The sequence below is a fragment of the Elaeis guineensis genome, chromosome 4 (genome assembly GCF_000442705.2).
Source record: "Elaeis guineensis isolate ETL-2024a chromosome 4, EG11, whole genome shotgun sequence".
Classification (NCBI taxonomy): domain Eukaryota; kingdom Viridiplantae; phylum Streptophyta; class Magnoliopsida; order Arecales; family Arecaceae; genus Elaeis; species Elaeis guineensis.
This window is the reverse complement of record NC_025996.2, coordinates 57,204,605-57,220,079: the sequence shown is the minus strand read 5'-3', so window position 1 is coordinate 57,220,079 and position 15,475 is coordinate 57,204,605. Positions and strand designations below refer to the sequence as shown.

At 34.2% G+C, this 15,475-nt stretch overlaps 1 protein-coding gene across 7 annotated transcripts; it reads right to left on the bottom strand.

Moving 5' to 3' along the window:
• Positions 1-428: 428 nt before the first annotated feature.
• LOC105042499 (uncharacterized) lies at positions 429-11,571 on the bottom strand. Of its 7 annotated transcripts, none has more exons than XR_012140980.1 (7): positions 11,232-11,569; positions 10,832-10,907; positions 8,960-9,055; positions 6,360-6,873; positions 5,943-6,078; positions 952-1,208; positions 429-627 (listed from the first exon to the last, which is right to left on the bottom strand). XR_012140980.1 is itself a non-coding variant. In XM_073256579.1 (7 exons), exons 1-7 carry the CDS (start codon positions 11,346-11,348, stop codon positions 1,180-1,182), a joined length of 1,008 nt encoding a protein of 335 aa, XP_073112680.1. In that variant the 5' UTR covers positions 11,349-11,571; the 3' UTR covers positions 1,025-1,179. The 7 variants fall into 7 exon arrangements, 3 of the variants coding, with proteins under 3 accessions (XP_073112679.1, XP_010918042.2, XP_073112680.1); XR_831541.4 differs by having other exon boundaries at positions 429-907; positions 11,232-11,568; XR_831540.4 differs by having other exon boundaries at positions 429-890; positions 11,232-11,568.
• Between the last annotated feature and the right edge of the window lie 3,904 nt (positions 11,572-15,475).

Here is a 15,475-nt window from a genome sequence, read left to right as displayed (position 1 = left end):
ATTTGAGAAATCTCTCTAAAACCTTATGCAATAGAAAACCAAAAAAAAAAATCAAGATAAAAACTAAGAAGGGGAAAAAGCTATATACCTGATACCCTAGCATGGGGTCCTGGATTGGCAATATTCTTATTTTTATGATGATCTTTATGAGCGAGCACCACCATTTTGGGTGCTCGGCACCTTCTTCCAATCTTCCTCCTTGCTTTGTTCATTTCTTTAGACGCACGTAAGCATGTGAATTTTGCGTTATATTTTCATAATACCATGGCCTTACCCTTACATAACCTCATGTTATCACCACCCCCTAGATAGTTCCATGCCTCTATAACCAGGAACTCCTAAGTTTAGAGAGTTATTTATCAAAACACCAAGTTCACAAGCCATGTGCCATCTGCTGCAGAAATTTTCACAAAACAGAGAGGGAAACCTAGCTGAAACAGCCCCTAATCAAGGGAAATCTAAAATTTCAAGGGGCACAATTGCCCCCTTGCTCTCTTTGTTTGCAATCAAATCATAACAGTTCCACTACAATGTCTAAAATTTCTGGATATTCAATGTTGAAAAGATTTCACATAATAAGCTCTCAAAATCTTCTGTCATAGGCAATTGCAACTGTCCGAACTTCACCTGATATCATCAAAATCAGAATAATTAACCAAAAGTACATGTTGAACACATAGATGCCTAACAGTTTTGCTTCTGAATGTAACTAATAGGTTGTTCTCCAAACATCCAGTCAATGAATCGTAATTTTGCTCAAACTTCTTGCTCCAGTGAAGGTGCAACTTTGAGCCGCTTGGTAATTTTGATCTCACTGAACATTCATGGAGCATGATATCGTATACGGACCCATCTGTCTTGATTGATAGAACAATACGAGGCAATATAACCTGTAATACAAACAGACCTGAGAAGAACTCATGATGAGAGAGGAAGAAAATACTAGCATACCTCATGTTTACATTGTTTAGGGGGCCGCTGCCTGTTTTCTGGTGCTTCCAACCTCAGTCAAATGACAGTTAAAAGAGATATTCAACTGCTAGTAAGTAACTTCCAACAAGTGCGGAAGATGCAATTCCACTGCGTGCCATCCGCAGCCAAAGACCACGGAACATGATATTCCTATCAGCAGGAGACATCCCTGTCACTCTTTCTAGCCAAATTCCAGGTGCTTTCCATCTAAGAAGCTTCCTCTCCATGGCGATGTACTGCAAAGCATAAGCCAACATTGATGAGGCATCATCATGCACATTATCTTGGAAAAAGTTAATGAACGAGCGAGAGAGAGAGAGAGAGAGAGAGAGAGAGATTTTGCTTTATCAATTTTGTAAAGTTAAATATTTGTTCTTTAGTACATATGCTGATATACCTGCAGGCAGCTTGTCTCTTTCAAGACAACATGGACTTGGCTGCAATAGTAAATTGATGACCTTTTGTTTAGCAATTCAATTTCAGGTTCATAGACCATCTAGTTTATCAACAGCATGTAAAATAGCTTCCTACCAAGATATCTTAATCATTGATTGAGCAGCAACACAGCAAGAAGAAACTTGTAAGGTACTCAATGGATCAATTTATGTAAATGCTGCAGGTCCTATAGTTTTAGATACTAGAATAGTGTGGGAGACCAGTATGCTTGACACAAAGCATCGAGATTAGCATGACAATAGCATCTAAAGGATCAATCCACAGACAGAAATTGTTGAAAATCCAAACAAGGTTAGCATAGGAGAATGACATAATTAAGTTCGCTAGGAAGTGATGCTTGTATTTCTTTTAAAACAATCAAGAATAAAAACCCTATACAGGGAGGTAAGATTTAGATGCAAGTCACCCACATCATTTGTGTTGTTCTTGGATTAGTGCTCAGGTGATGCAACTTGTGCCATTTAAGAGCCGTCCTGTTATCTGTTATGGTTCTCTTTTTTATATATTTGTTACTTATTTAGCAATATGGTTAATTGCTTTATAGTGAGAAGTAATACGGTTTAAAAATTATGTCCTTGAACCAATCCAGACAAATTTATCATCTTCAACCATACTAAGAATGCACAATAATTGTTGTAAAATTAGTTCTAAGCACATGCGATACACTAAAAACCTTGAAAATAAACAAACATGAGTCAACTTCATACTTGGTCAAACAAATGACAAAAATCTTGCTTCAACAAGACTGAGAAGCTTTGGACTTTTGAGAAAAAAATAAATTAAACTTACCAAATGATACATTCAACCTCCAGTAGAGCCAATTTATTCACATGCAAACCATGTTTTGATCTGTATCAGACTCTGTTGTAGTTTATGTTACATGGACTTGGGTGTGACTTGAGCGCAAAGGATAGAGGTGTGTCAAGTGTCATATCCTCCTAATCTTTAAGATTTTTTTTCTTCCAAAACCATTTGCAGGAGTAATACCTGTACCCATTTCTACCCATCAAGGTACAGGTACTTCAGGATAAACCAAATAGTCCAGGTAGCATAGGTTGTAGCATGTCAATACCATAGGTTATGGACATGCAACATATATGCACATGCCAAGCTATGGACCTTGGTTTGCATGTCAGGTGTGAATGTGAATCTTGAGATGCATCTTCTTTTGGTTGCATCTCTAGATGCAGCAAAGGAGACTTGGGGTGCATCTTTCAATGATATACATCTAATGTCTGTTAGCCCTCAAAGCTTTAAGAATTATATGATTTATATCATAAAATTAGTATTTTATATTAGAGAATAGATAACATAATATAATAATCAATATTATAACAATATCACTTCATATAGTTAATTATTATTTTATGTTAATAATTAATTAACATTTATAATATAATATTATAATAATTTTTATCATATTATTGTTATAATGATTATTATATTTGTGTGTCATTATAGTAGAATTATATTATTCTATTATATTACGTTTATATTACCATATGCTGATAATTATTATTTTTTATATAAGAACTATTACAAGAAAATGATAATATCATGATACTTCTTATTACTATATCATCATAATATTGTTAGAGAGAAAGGGAGATGATGTTAGCCTTTTAAAGCTGTAGTCAGGCTGAATCTTGAGATGCGACTTCTTTTGGCTGCATCTCTTGATGCAGCAAAGGAGCATTAGGGTGCATCTTTCAATGATATACATCTAATATTTGTTAACCCTCAAAGCTTTACAGCATCTCTCTCTCTCTCTCTCTCTCTCTCTCTCTCTCTCTCTCTGTGAGAATCAGATCTATGCTAGCACTAACCTCACAAATTCTGTATGATTTCTCTCTCTCTGAGAATCAGATCTATGCTAGCACTGCCTCACGAATTCTGCATGATTTCTCCACTGCGTCAAGTTTTAGCATCAAAGAGACTGAATTTATTATTTTTTATTTACTATGACATGACTGTTTCTCCACCTCTCTAGGCTCCATGAACTCAATTAAATCTCATGTAAACTCTTGAATGACACATTAGCATTACATTTTAGCATGATCTCAAGCCACCCGGACCAACAATTTAGTTCAGTCGGGCCAATTTGGGTAGGGCTGTGCCCTTCGGCTCAAATGGGCTTATTCAAGTCAGATGGCTGCTCAAGGTCGGGTTGGGGTCAGGATTTTGCCCCCCACCAACCCACCTCCCAAGAAAAAAAAAAAAAAGCACTCAGGCCTTGGCCCATGGCCTGAAGCCCAAAACAATTTCCAGGCCAGCTTGGATAGGAGTGTGTCTTTGCTCACCCTGATTACAATCCTACATGCAATCACGCTTGAATCTGTCTGCCCACAACTGGGATGCAACATCTGAGGCCCAGACGCAGGCAACTAAACAGCTACTTGATAGTTTGCAGAAGTTATAGTATTGTATCCCAGCTTCATCTTTAAAAAAGAGAGGACTATATACAAACATAATAGAAGTGGCAAATTAGAGGTGGAATACCAAGTTCTTAAAGGCTATTTTCTTTGTTTAAACTTGTCAGACTTTACAATGACTCCTCATGTAACTCTGCTTTATGGTGACTCTGGCTTAGTAAGGACCTAATGCTCACCCATTAAGGCCGTAATCAAGCTTACTAAACCAACGGAATGGCAAAGTCACACATGGGTGTTGCATATCATAGCATGTTTACCTAGCATCATCATGTCTTTTTTCTCATAAATTGTGACACTAAACAGTTGGGATGCACCATATAATTCCATCTACTATATGTGATGGCTCCTATACTTCTCTAGTAATGAAAAATCTATCATGATGAGAAAAATGGACCCCTAATTTCTAAAAATGGTAAAGTATAGAGCTTAAGATGAATTTAGTTGCATTAGCTAAGCCTAGATCTAGAGTACATGAAGGATGTCCTTGGAAAAGAGTTTAAAGGGGCAGTTCAAGATAGAATCAAAAATTGAAGAAAATATGAAAAAGGAGATTTCAAGCATATAGGGGAGGTTTTATCAAAGAAAAGAACTAGAAGAAATAATGAGTAAATGGACTTTCTATCACATTTCAGCACAGGTAGCTGGTCGCTGTTATCATCACCACTCCTTGGTGCAGCTGCTCCAGACATATAAGGAAATAAGAAGAATAAAAAGAAAATGAAAATAAGAGGGAAAAGAGATGAAAGATTAAATTGGCAAATAAGTGAAACAAAAAAGAAGAAAGGATATTTTGCTATTCAGTACGAGGAAAAAGAGGAAGAGAGAAGGAAAGGAAACAAAGAAGAAAAGGAAATTCAGTTAGATAACAAGAGGACTAATTGTGAACTAGAAAAAAAAAACTTCAAAATTAGCCCACTTTCCATCCTCCTCCTTTGAGATAAATGAAAATAAGACATGTAGTAGATCTATTACTGCATCAAGCCTCCTGTCTTACTTCAGCATAGACTACAAGAGCTGGAAAACAGGGAGGAGGATCTGACTGTTGCCTTGTACCCCAAATCTCCCTCCCACTTCCTTTCTCTCAACTGTCCGGCATGTCATGCGGTTGCTAATTAGAGTTTCCTGAATCTCAAGTTAAGATCTTAGGTCAAAACAACAAATTAGATCACTAATCGCTCAGTGACCATTAACTTCCTCGATTAGATGGCCATAAAATTTCAAAAAAAAAAAAAAAAAACTTTAATTGAATCTTATATATCCAAAGAAAAACGTAATCTCCATCCTCATGCTTTACCCAAGGAACACAAATCCAAATTAAAAGCCAAGATGACATATCTTTGACCTATAAAGCCCTTAAAAGACTCCACCAAGAGTCACAACGAAAAATAAATGATCATTGGCATCACGGATCATGCAAAAGAGAGAACACTATGGAAATGTGTGCCTCATAATCCAAAACTTTGTAGTGAGAATTTTTCTAACTAAGCCATCCATGCAAAGGCTCAGACTTCATCAAGACCTCCAGGATTCACTTGTGAGAGCGACCTCCAAAGGGAAGAAAGTTTTTGGAGAATCTTATGGTAAAGAATACTTCCACACTTCCATCTCTGAAAACTTGTAACCGCAATTTGTTATCAATCCTGATAGTTTGAAGCAATATCAAGAGGTTGCCTGCTTCTACCTTCTAAAATAAGATTACTGGGAATTTTATTTCTATTTATGTGAATTATAAAAAATATGCTTCTACTTTGTTTTCATTCTTTTTCAGAAGTTTCAAAATACTTTTTTATTTCATCTCTCATTATCATACCGAAGTTCTAACATATTTTTGACTGACTGGAATTTGTATTTAAGTTTAAATACAAGTAATACAGTTGTTATTGTCCTATAAAACCTTAAAATCTTTTTTTATTATTCTTTTGTCGTATGCATATGTGACACCCTTCTTAAATGGCTTGTAACAGTTAAACTAATGGAGCCAATCTGACCACAAACATTGAAAACAGGTGGTCTAGGCTGCTTTTAGAATATCAATCAGGTATTCAAAAAAAAGAATATATTTCGAAAAAAGTCTGAAAATACCTTCGGTGTAACAATACATTGTGACCGACTTTTAGCAGTGTCAAAAGAGTGAGAAGCAGCAGCAGCCACTGTACCAGAAAAGCCAGCAGCAAGACTAGAAGCCAATGGTGTTACAGGACCTGCTTCATCAATTGACCTGAATAACATGATAAACAATTGTCAGCTGACAAGCCAGAAAGAAAAGTTTTATGTTTAAATTAGACTGTTATCAAATATATAAAGGCAAATTTAGGTTGTCCATAGGATTGGTTCATTGTTAGAGAACATCAACTTTGTCAACAAAGCATGAAAACATTAATACTGATCAGATTAGCATATGTTGCCAGTCACAGATATAACAATGTAATAATTTAACAAAACAACTTAACTACCAATATCATGGTTGTTAAACATCATGCTGCAGACCATTATAAGAACCTGGGAGGAGGGTTTATATCAAGAGCCTTCCAGTTAAGCATAGCTATGTGAAAGAATTGCCAGACGGAAAAGAAAACACCGCCAAATACACAGTCTCGAGCAATTCCTGGCCGAAGTCCTTTCCATAAAGCACTCCATCCTTCCAAGGATATGATATTGAAAGGACCTTTAACATCAGATGCAAGTGGTGGTCTGCCAGAACCAGTCAGCATCCAAGGGTACTGTTTCAGCGCACCAACCATGTCTGGATGTTTGGGAGAAAGAGTGGACAAAAGACCAACAGTACTGTTCCATGCCTTGATATCCGGAGTATAACCAGGTAATAGTTTTGAAATTAGTGGAGTTGATTCTTGCATAGCCTTATGAGAGATTGAAGTTTTAAAGCGTGATGCTGACACTTGTCTGCGAAGCTTAAGAAGTTCAAATGGAGTCAGCATGACAGATTCTATGGCACCAGCAGCTATGCCAGCCAAAAGAGCCTCAGAAACATACACATAGTTGTCTTCCCTTCCATCTGCCAAGTTACAACAACAATCCATGATATGTGTCACATATATGACAGTACTTTAGAAAAATTGCAGTTATTTTTATCAACTAAGCATCCGGTACATTGTAGAAATATAATATAAATGATATAAATGATATAGGCCTTCATCCAAGGTCAAAGGCCAAGAAGTGAGAAACATAAGCTAAAAGCTATGATTTGGTGGACACTTTCTTGTGATCGTAAACAAATGCATCTGAAATTTGTATTCTGTTGCTTTGGCAGAACATATGTACATGTACACGAGTTAATAAAAAATTAGCTTCCTGAAAAAGGGATGAAGAAGCTAGAAAAACAACCATCTAGATATCTGGATTTTGAACATAGAAGTAAAAAGGTTTTTCTGTAGACCTCATTTGAAGGGGAAATTGATCCATCAATGATCCAACACTAAAGCAGCTGTCAAAAATACATGGTTTTGAGGAGAATGACTGTGCTGATGCAGTGCAATTTGACTATAGTTAAATATTTGTAATCACTTTGCATCGGTCTAAATAAGTTTTGATTTTCTTCTACTCTTTCCTTTTGTGTGACATGATAAGTTGGCTTCAACCTAAAAGATTCATCCTTTTGGCCACAAGAATTACCACAAGTATCCATGTAGATGCTGTTAAATATTTGAAAGAGTGTGACAGTACACAATGATATAAAATTCACACAATCATAATATAGTCACTTGCAGCGTTCGGATGGTACAGGGAGTACCATACCATATGGTACGCCGAACCATCCTATACCGACGTAGCCATACTGTACTATACCGTGTACCAAGTCTATAGTAGGATTTCACTAGTATGGGATCCGGTACCAAGAAGGCAAATCTTGGTCCCTTGTAATAGTTCAAAGATGCTACAGAATTTTGAGTTATTGTCTCCCACAGTACTCTCAAGCTGAGTAAGCAAATTTTTCAGTTTTTCTTTCTCTTAATCCACATCAAAATCTTTGACAAGCAAAAACTTCAAAAAGGAAAAGGGAGAGGTTAAGGTTTGCACATGTCCCTAAAAAGCAAGGATGAAGAAGAGGCAAAAGTCATCTTGGATCTCTATGTAGAGTTGTAGACCTTATCGCCAGTTTTGATTTCCGCAAGCCACAGGACTAAGCAATTCATCTCCTTAAACTACAAAAGCATGGTGAAACATGGAATAGAAAAAGCAAATCTCCAACTTTTCAAAAGCATCTCATGAGCTCTAATATTCCAAGTTTTGATTCTCCAATCATTTAACAATGCACCAGGTGTCATTTTGTTATCTCAGAACTCAGTCTCTTTCCCTCCCTTCCTCTCTCCACTGTGCATTTTGTGTTGTACTTTTTTCTTCTTTTACTCCTTTCAAGGAGTCACAAGCTAGTTTTATGCACCATTTTTGTCAATGCAAAGGTTGGACAAGTGGACATGATTGAAGAAAAAGACTGGAGCTATTGGTTCATCTTTTAATAGATGATGAGAAGGTAGGATAAGTAAGTGGGTTTCATTCTTTTAATATACTTTCACACTGTATATGAACAATGACTAGAAAGCATGAACAGAATTACTTGATTCTAGCACAGTCTGACCAGGACCTGACTCTGGAACTACTACAAGACAATCACAAATTTTGACTGCATACTGTCACAAAAAAGGTTCTTTTACATTATCCTCCTTATCTTACAAACAGATAAATACCTGAGATAGGTGTAGTAATGTTAGTAATTTCTGTAATATGAGTTTCACATCTTTAAAATGTTTATTCTCTATTCTTATGTGACATTTGCACTACACCCTACTGGAGGTCTGAATGCTTGTTTTCTAGGCCTCTGCCTTGCTTAAACTTGTTTAAATTAATCCAAGATAGTATAGCAACTAGATTGGCATCATTAACAAATAACCAGAAATGTCTAAATCATATTTATCCATCAGTCCACTCTGCAATACAACAAAAAATCCATGTCCATTGGATGCTGTGTAAGCCACCGAAAAATGTGAATAATAACTTTGATACATATGCCTCAAAAGAGAAAAGTGAAACAATAGTTTCATTTTAACAAAAAAGAGACCTCAAAAATCTAAATCAGATAATACCTTTATAAAAAGCTGTTATTATTTCATAGATTCCAAAGCGTGCTCCTATCCCTGAAATCATACCGAGTGTTGACAATCCAAACCCACTATATAAACCTACAGAAGATAATAACAGACAATTACAATAGTGAATTCACAAAGATATGACAAGAATGAGTAAGATAAGTACCTAAACAATAAGTATCTATAACAGGACTTTAGACAAACTGAAAAACTATAGTGCAATATCCTTGGGCATATGCACATTGCTTTCCAGGCTGATCCAGTCAACAGAGGCAACAGACCACCAAGTACAACTGAACAAGTCAGAGCACAATATCAATAGGTGCTCAACTATAATTGTAGTAATCCGGACAATATGCAGTAAACTCAGAAAGTTCAACCACATGAAACTGAAATTAAATTCAGAAGCAGAACCACTTAAAGATGCTTTGATGCTTGGACAAAGTCAAACATTTTAAGAATCTAAACATAGTCGTTCAGACACAAGGACCAACAAAGATATAAATAGTAAATTGACAACACAAGTATTTGGATCATATGAACAAAGGGATGCAAGTAATACGGATCGATCAATTCTTAAGGTCAGTTTAGGTCACAAGAATATCGTTAGTTTTGAAATGACAAGCCTTTTTTATGAAAACCAAAACCAACGGACACAATCAGTTAGTTCATCATGTTTGGCATAATGGAAAGGTTTCCTAAAAGCAAGTTTTTAAAACTTGGCTATGGTTTCATTCTGTCAATTGGAGTTTCCATTATGCCAGTTTCACTCCAAGATTCACAGTTTCAGTCAAAAAAAGGAAAGGAAAAATCCAATATAGAGAAAAAAATAAAGAAAAAGAAAAAAATGAAGGCAATTTATCTCCCATCATTTGATGGTGCCTTAAGTTATTTAGGATCATAATATATATAGTTTCAGTAGAATGAAGCCAAACTCTAATATCATTAGCAGCACTGACAATGTCAAAAAATCATGATTATAATAAGATATGAGATTATCGATAGGTTTTCATAAAATTATAATCTTTTTATGAGCTCTTTTAACACTATCATATCACTCATGCATGACATAATGGTGAAGAGAGATTTCTACACCACTTATAATTACCATTGAAGATAGTATTATTTGTGGTACCTCATAACTACCAAATTTTGGTGTTTAGTATTTTCTCACTACCCAATAGCTAGCAAATCTAGGTGGCTATTCCATGTGAACATGTAAACCACCATATAGGACAGCAATTTTAACTTCAAGATCTATGTAAGACCACCTTTTGGTATCAAAAACAAACTTAAACATTCTCACAAAGGTTTACATTTGCAAGAGTGGGATAGGTTTCTAAATAATCAATAATGAGATACCTAGACACCAACAAGCAAAAGTATAGACCTCACAATTATTTAGTGATTTTCATACTTCCTTTACATGCCGATGCTACAACCTGAGAACTAATTTAATCTTCACCATTTCAAGAGAAAACTCTACATCTATGGTTATGATTAGCACAATAGTAGACATTTGAAGCTAAATTGAATTTCTATGATTGGTGCAAAGTAGTCATTTGAAACAAAATTGGATCCTTTAATATGTAGCAAGTCTGTTCACATTACAATTATTTATGTCATATTATCACAACTTGACCTTTTTTATCAGAGAAGTAAGATCATATTCCGCCCTTCCTGTTCCAATTAAAAAACGAAAATCACATGATCTGTGAACAGAAGATCAAAATGGAGCAGAGCATGGAACTTTGGTTGCTGTAATCTTCAAACTAAAAGGAAAAAACATATCATGGATACAACAACTGAAACACAGTAGAAGGACAAAGATAGGAGAAGAGAAGCCAAGGAACACCTAACAAGGAATACCTGAAACTCCTGACACCAATCGAACCCTTTCTACCACCTGAGCTATACCCAATTGTTGCGTAGACCCCGCACCAACCTGCAAATGTTCAAAAGTCATGATAGCAGGAAATCATGAACCCACGCAACTCTGATATGCAGGAAAGGCATGGCGAAATCTTATGCATAAAAGATCGCGCAAAACTTAAAGAACAATAATACAATATATTTGAAAAACGAAGCCAAATCCCCATGCTTGTAGAAATTAACAGGGAAAAAAAATCATTATTTTTCCTTTTCTAAAGAAAAGATCGAAATTTATATATTTCTTAAAACCCGAATGGTAGTAGGAAGCGTGAGTGCGGTTTTTACTCTTCCACATGGAGAGAGATCACAGAAACATGTGAATGGATGTAGATAATACCTGGAGGAGGGTCTTGAGGGTGTCGAGGGGATGAGTGAGGGAAGAGGCCACGGCGACGGAGCCGGCGGCCGCAATGGCGTGGCCTGCGAACATATTCTCCTGGAGAAGATTCCCCATGTGTATGGCTCAAACGCGGGTTAACCGTGAGATAAATATGGATACTTCGACGGCGAATTGGAGCTTATTCCCGGCGTCGGAGACAGCGAAGGAACGTCAAGAACCTTCCAAATCCCCAAATCCTTCAAAATATCATGCTTCTACCAAGATTAAGCTCTCAAAACCTCAGGGGACCAACTCACACCACCGCAACTCGCACAACAACCCACCCTAATTTCTATACGTATATATATATATATATATATATATATATATATATATATATATATATATATATATATATATATATATATATCCGAATTCCCAGCAGACAAAACTTAAACCATCCTAAAACCAGATGGATATTAATTTTACAAATTTATCCTAAACTCTATAATATATTGTCAAATAAATCTTATTGGATTCGAATTGGATCGGATATCTGAAAATATCTTTTTGACTACCATCCCTGAGTTTATTATAGCATTAAATACGAGATTGACCTATGACACTTTCGAACCCGTATATTATATTTTAATATAATTTTTTTCGATTATATTTTTATTGATATTTTTTAATAATTTATATTCAAGCATATAAAATATTTAGATTTATTATGTACAAATAAAAAATATTAAAAAATTATAAAAAGTAAAGTTGATTATATTAATTGGATGGCACTGTATCATCAAAAAAATTATTTTTTTGAATTTTAAAATTAATTTTAGGATCTTATATTGAAATATATAGAAATATTTAAGTTTGTTACATATGATCCAAAAAAATCTAAAGATGAGTATAGATAAAGTTTATTATTCTATATTGAAATCTATAAAAATATTTAAATTTATTATATATGATCTGAAAAATTTTGACGATCGATATAAATAAAGTTGATAGTTTCAATTGTATAAATTTATCATATATATATATATATATATATATATATATATGATCTGAAAAATTTTCGACGATCGATATAAATAAAGTTGATAGTTTTAATTGTATGAATTTACTATATATATATATATATATTTGACTTAAAAAATTGATATCTAAAAAAATAAATTTAAAATTATAGATTATATTTATCAATTGATTTTAAGATTTAATATTTATTAATAAATAATCTATTTATTGGTTTGGATCTGTTCAAGACATATTAAGCCAGAAAGGTTTAATTTTATACTGGAGAATGGGTTTGAAAAATCAATGGCTAAGGTTGAATTAAAATATAAAATTTATTTATTTTTTGAATTGGATTTCGGTATATTGTCGGTTCAACTAAGGTTAGTTTAGGATTGGATTAGTAATTTTTCAGATGCGGGATGATATTTTATTATATCCAATAATTTGTATATACAAAAGATTTAAATTATTTAATTATTTTTTAGAAAATAAAATTCACTCGTAAGGTAAATTTAAAATCAATTAATACTGCTTATGATAGTGACACAAAATATGTTACAATTGCAGTGATATAGTAAACATTTATGGTAATATCTTTAGATGTAATCAATATGGTAAAAATGATCAACCCCTCTAAGATGATAAAGTTGCAATATATATTTTAATACTATATATTTTATTTACTAATATTGAATATATTTTTTATAAAAAAACCATCGATATATCTATTAATTCAATTTATAAATTAAACGGTATTGTTAAAGATAAAATTAGTATAATGATCTTCATAATTTTTGGAAAACTAGCTCAGCAACTAATTAGTATTCTCATACTTAATCTTACAATAAATATAAAGATATGTATGGTTAGGTTCCATTTGTATACTTGGTGGAATTTGGCATATCTTAATCAAATCCTTTGCATGGGCTTGCCGTGCATTTGTATGGACTGAAGAGGCTTACTTGTCTTATAGCTTAGGTGCTTTATCTGTTTTTGATTTCATCACTTGTTGTTTCGTATGGTTCAATAATACCACTTATTCTAATGAGTAGTTGAAGTGTCATTTCTTATTATTAATACTTAATATTATTATTTAATATTATTATTTAATATTATTAATATGAAATTAATATATTTTTTTATTTTTTTATCAATTTACTCTGAGCAGCTAGTTAAGAAAAAAGAAGCATGGGATGAATACCAAAGACCCCGTTTTGAGTTTCGGAGATGGATTCCTCCACCTCTCTTACCCTCGCTGCGAGAAAGAGTCAGAATAGGTCGAGGTTTTGTTTCCTTTTCAAGATAAGAGATCAATTTAGAGCAAAGCAAGCTGACAAGCAAGCTTGCGAAGCAACTGAGGCAAGAGCGTGAAGCAGTTTTTTCCGAACCGAAGGATCCAGGTTCTCTTGAAACAAAATATCCTGATCCCTCAGCATCAGGCGGTGTCTCAGTATCATCTGCATCCAAATAGAATTTGACTCCAAAGAGGACCCCATTCTTGACTGGAAGGGACACCAAAGGCCTATGCCCTTCCATCCCTTGGATAGATAGAGGAGGGCAGAGCTTTTGATTTTTTCATGTTGTCAAATGGTTGAACAATGAAAATAGATGGTAGTAGGGAATATGATAAATTTAGTCTATTAGTTAGCAAACTTCTTCAATAGCACTTGCACATTTCAATTATATTTGGTTTATAAAGTTTTAATGATCGTATGTATAATTTTAAGATCACCAATATATTTTAAGAAAGTAGATCTGTGCTTGATAATTTATCAAAAAATTATGTCTGTGAACCTTCTTCATCTCATATTCCATAAAAATATTTTATTTCAATAACTGAATAACAAATTTATACTGAATTTTTTTAAAAAACACCTAAAAAATCGTCGAGCACAACCTGTAACATACCTTAATTATTATTTTCTCTTTTATTTTTATTTCACTAGAGATAATTTAATTTCAAATATTATGGTTTATTTTTTTAATTATTTTGATTTAGATTTTGTTAGGAATTTTCTCAGTACTCTAATAAATTTTTTGATAAGCATATTTCTAGTTTAAAAAAAAGAGATTATGAAAGATAAAGACTAATATGGATACTAGTTTGTTAGTTAATAAAAATATTATATAATAAATAATATGATTAATCAAATATTTTAGATTTTATCTTTGATTTCAATTAAACTCATCACCCTGCGAAGCGTAGGTTATATGCTAGTTTTGGTCTTTTTAGGGTGAGGCATGGTAACCGGTCGAAGGACATCGGCTCCTCCCTTTTACCCCTCCCTCCTCTCATCACTGATTCAAAGTAAGTTTCTAGCAAATTTGATCTGGACCCAACCTGTAATACCTCGTGGATGATGGAGCAACCGATCCAACCTGAATTGTTTCTAAATATATTAAAAATTGAATTAATATATTTCATATAAAAAATTATTAATTATCAATTTTGCAAAAGAACAAAAAATAATATTTTATTTTTTCAGAAAATATATAGTTTGATCTTTTTCAAATTTTTCTGCAACATTTACATCCAAAACTTTAAAAATTATAATTAGCACTGTAAAATTATGTGGTGGTGAGGTAATCGCAGAACTCGGTCCCACAGAGAGCACGATAGGGTTGAGGGATTGGAAGATCTCACAGCAAATGCACTGCATCAGTAGAGATGAGCAGGGCAGTCTCGAGGGAGACATCAAGGAGAAGGGCCGCAGAAGTTTGGAGTTCATTTGTTACATTTGATCTCAGAGATGAGCATGGCAGCCTTTGGCAATCACCATCAGATGCCGATGGCATTCATCATCTCCAGCAAAAGGCTGTTTACGAATCCTCTTTAAGGCCACCTCTCTGTTAGCCATGTAGACTGTATTTCATTTCGCACAGATCTTATCTCCAGCGTAGTATACCAAAAATTTAAAAAGCAAACGCTCTTAACCAAGAACTGCTTTATTACCTATTTCAGCTTGAGATAGCAAGGATGTTCCTCCCCTACCACTCCCAAAGGTAGTTCACTAGATTGACATGCTTGGGCAACAATAATCAGCCCTAGTTGATGAATATAAAGGTGTATAGCTTACCTGTCAACATGGAGCCACTTTGGACGCAAGTATCATAGTTTTGGGTGAATATGAAAGATTCCAATTTATCCTAAGTTCTGTTGATGAAAGATCTACCAGGAAATAACATGGATGAATATAAATATTTACAAATTTTCAGAATCATAGTATTCAGAACAGCAG

Excerpts from the sequence above, each read along its gene's own strand:
- LOC105042499 (XM_010919740.4), bottom strand. The coding sequence starts at position 11,348 with ATGGGGAATCTTCTCCAGGAGAATATGTTCGCAGGCCACGCCATTGCG. Across the intron at positions 9,056-10,831 it reads ATTGGTGTCAGGAGTTTCAG|GTTTATATAGTGGGTTTGGA; the intron begins GTATTCCTTGTT and ends TATCTTCTGTAG. Across the intron at positions 6,874-8,959 it reads AATAACAGCTTTTTATAAAG|ATGGAAGGGAAGACAACTAT; the intron begins GTATTATCTGAT and ends GTAACTTGGCAG.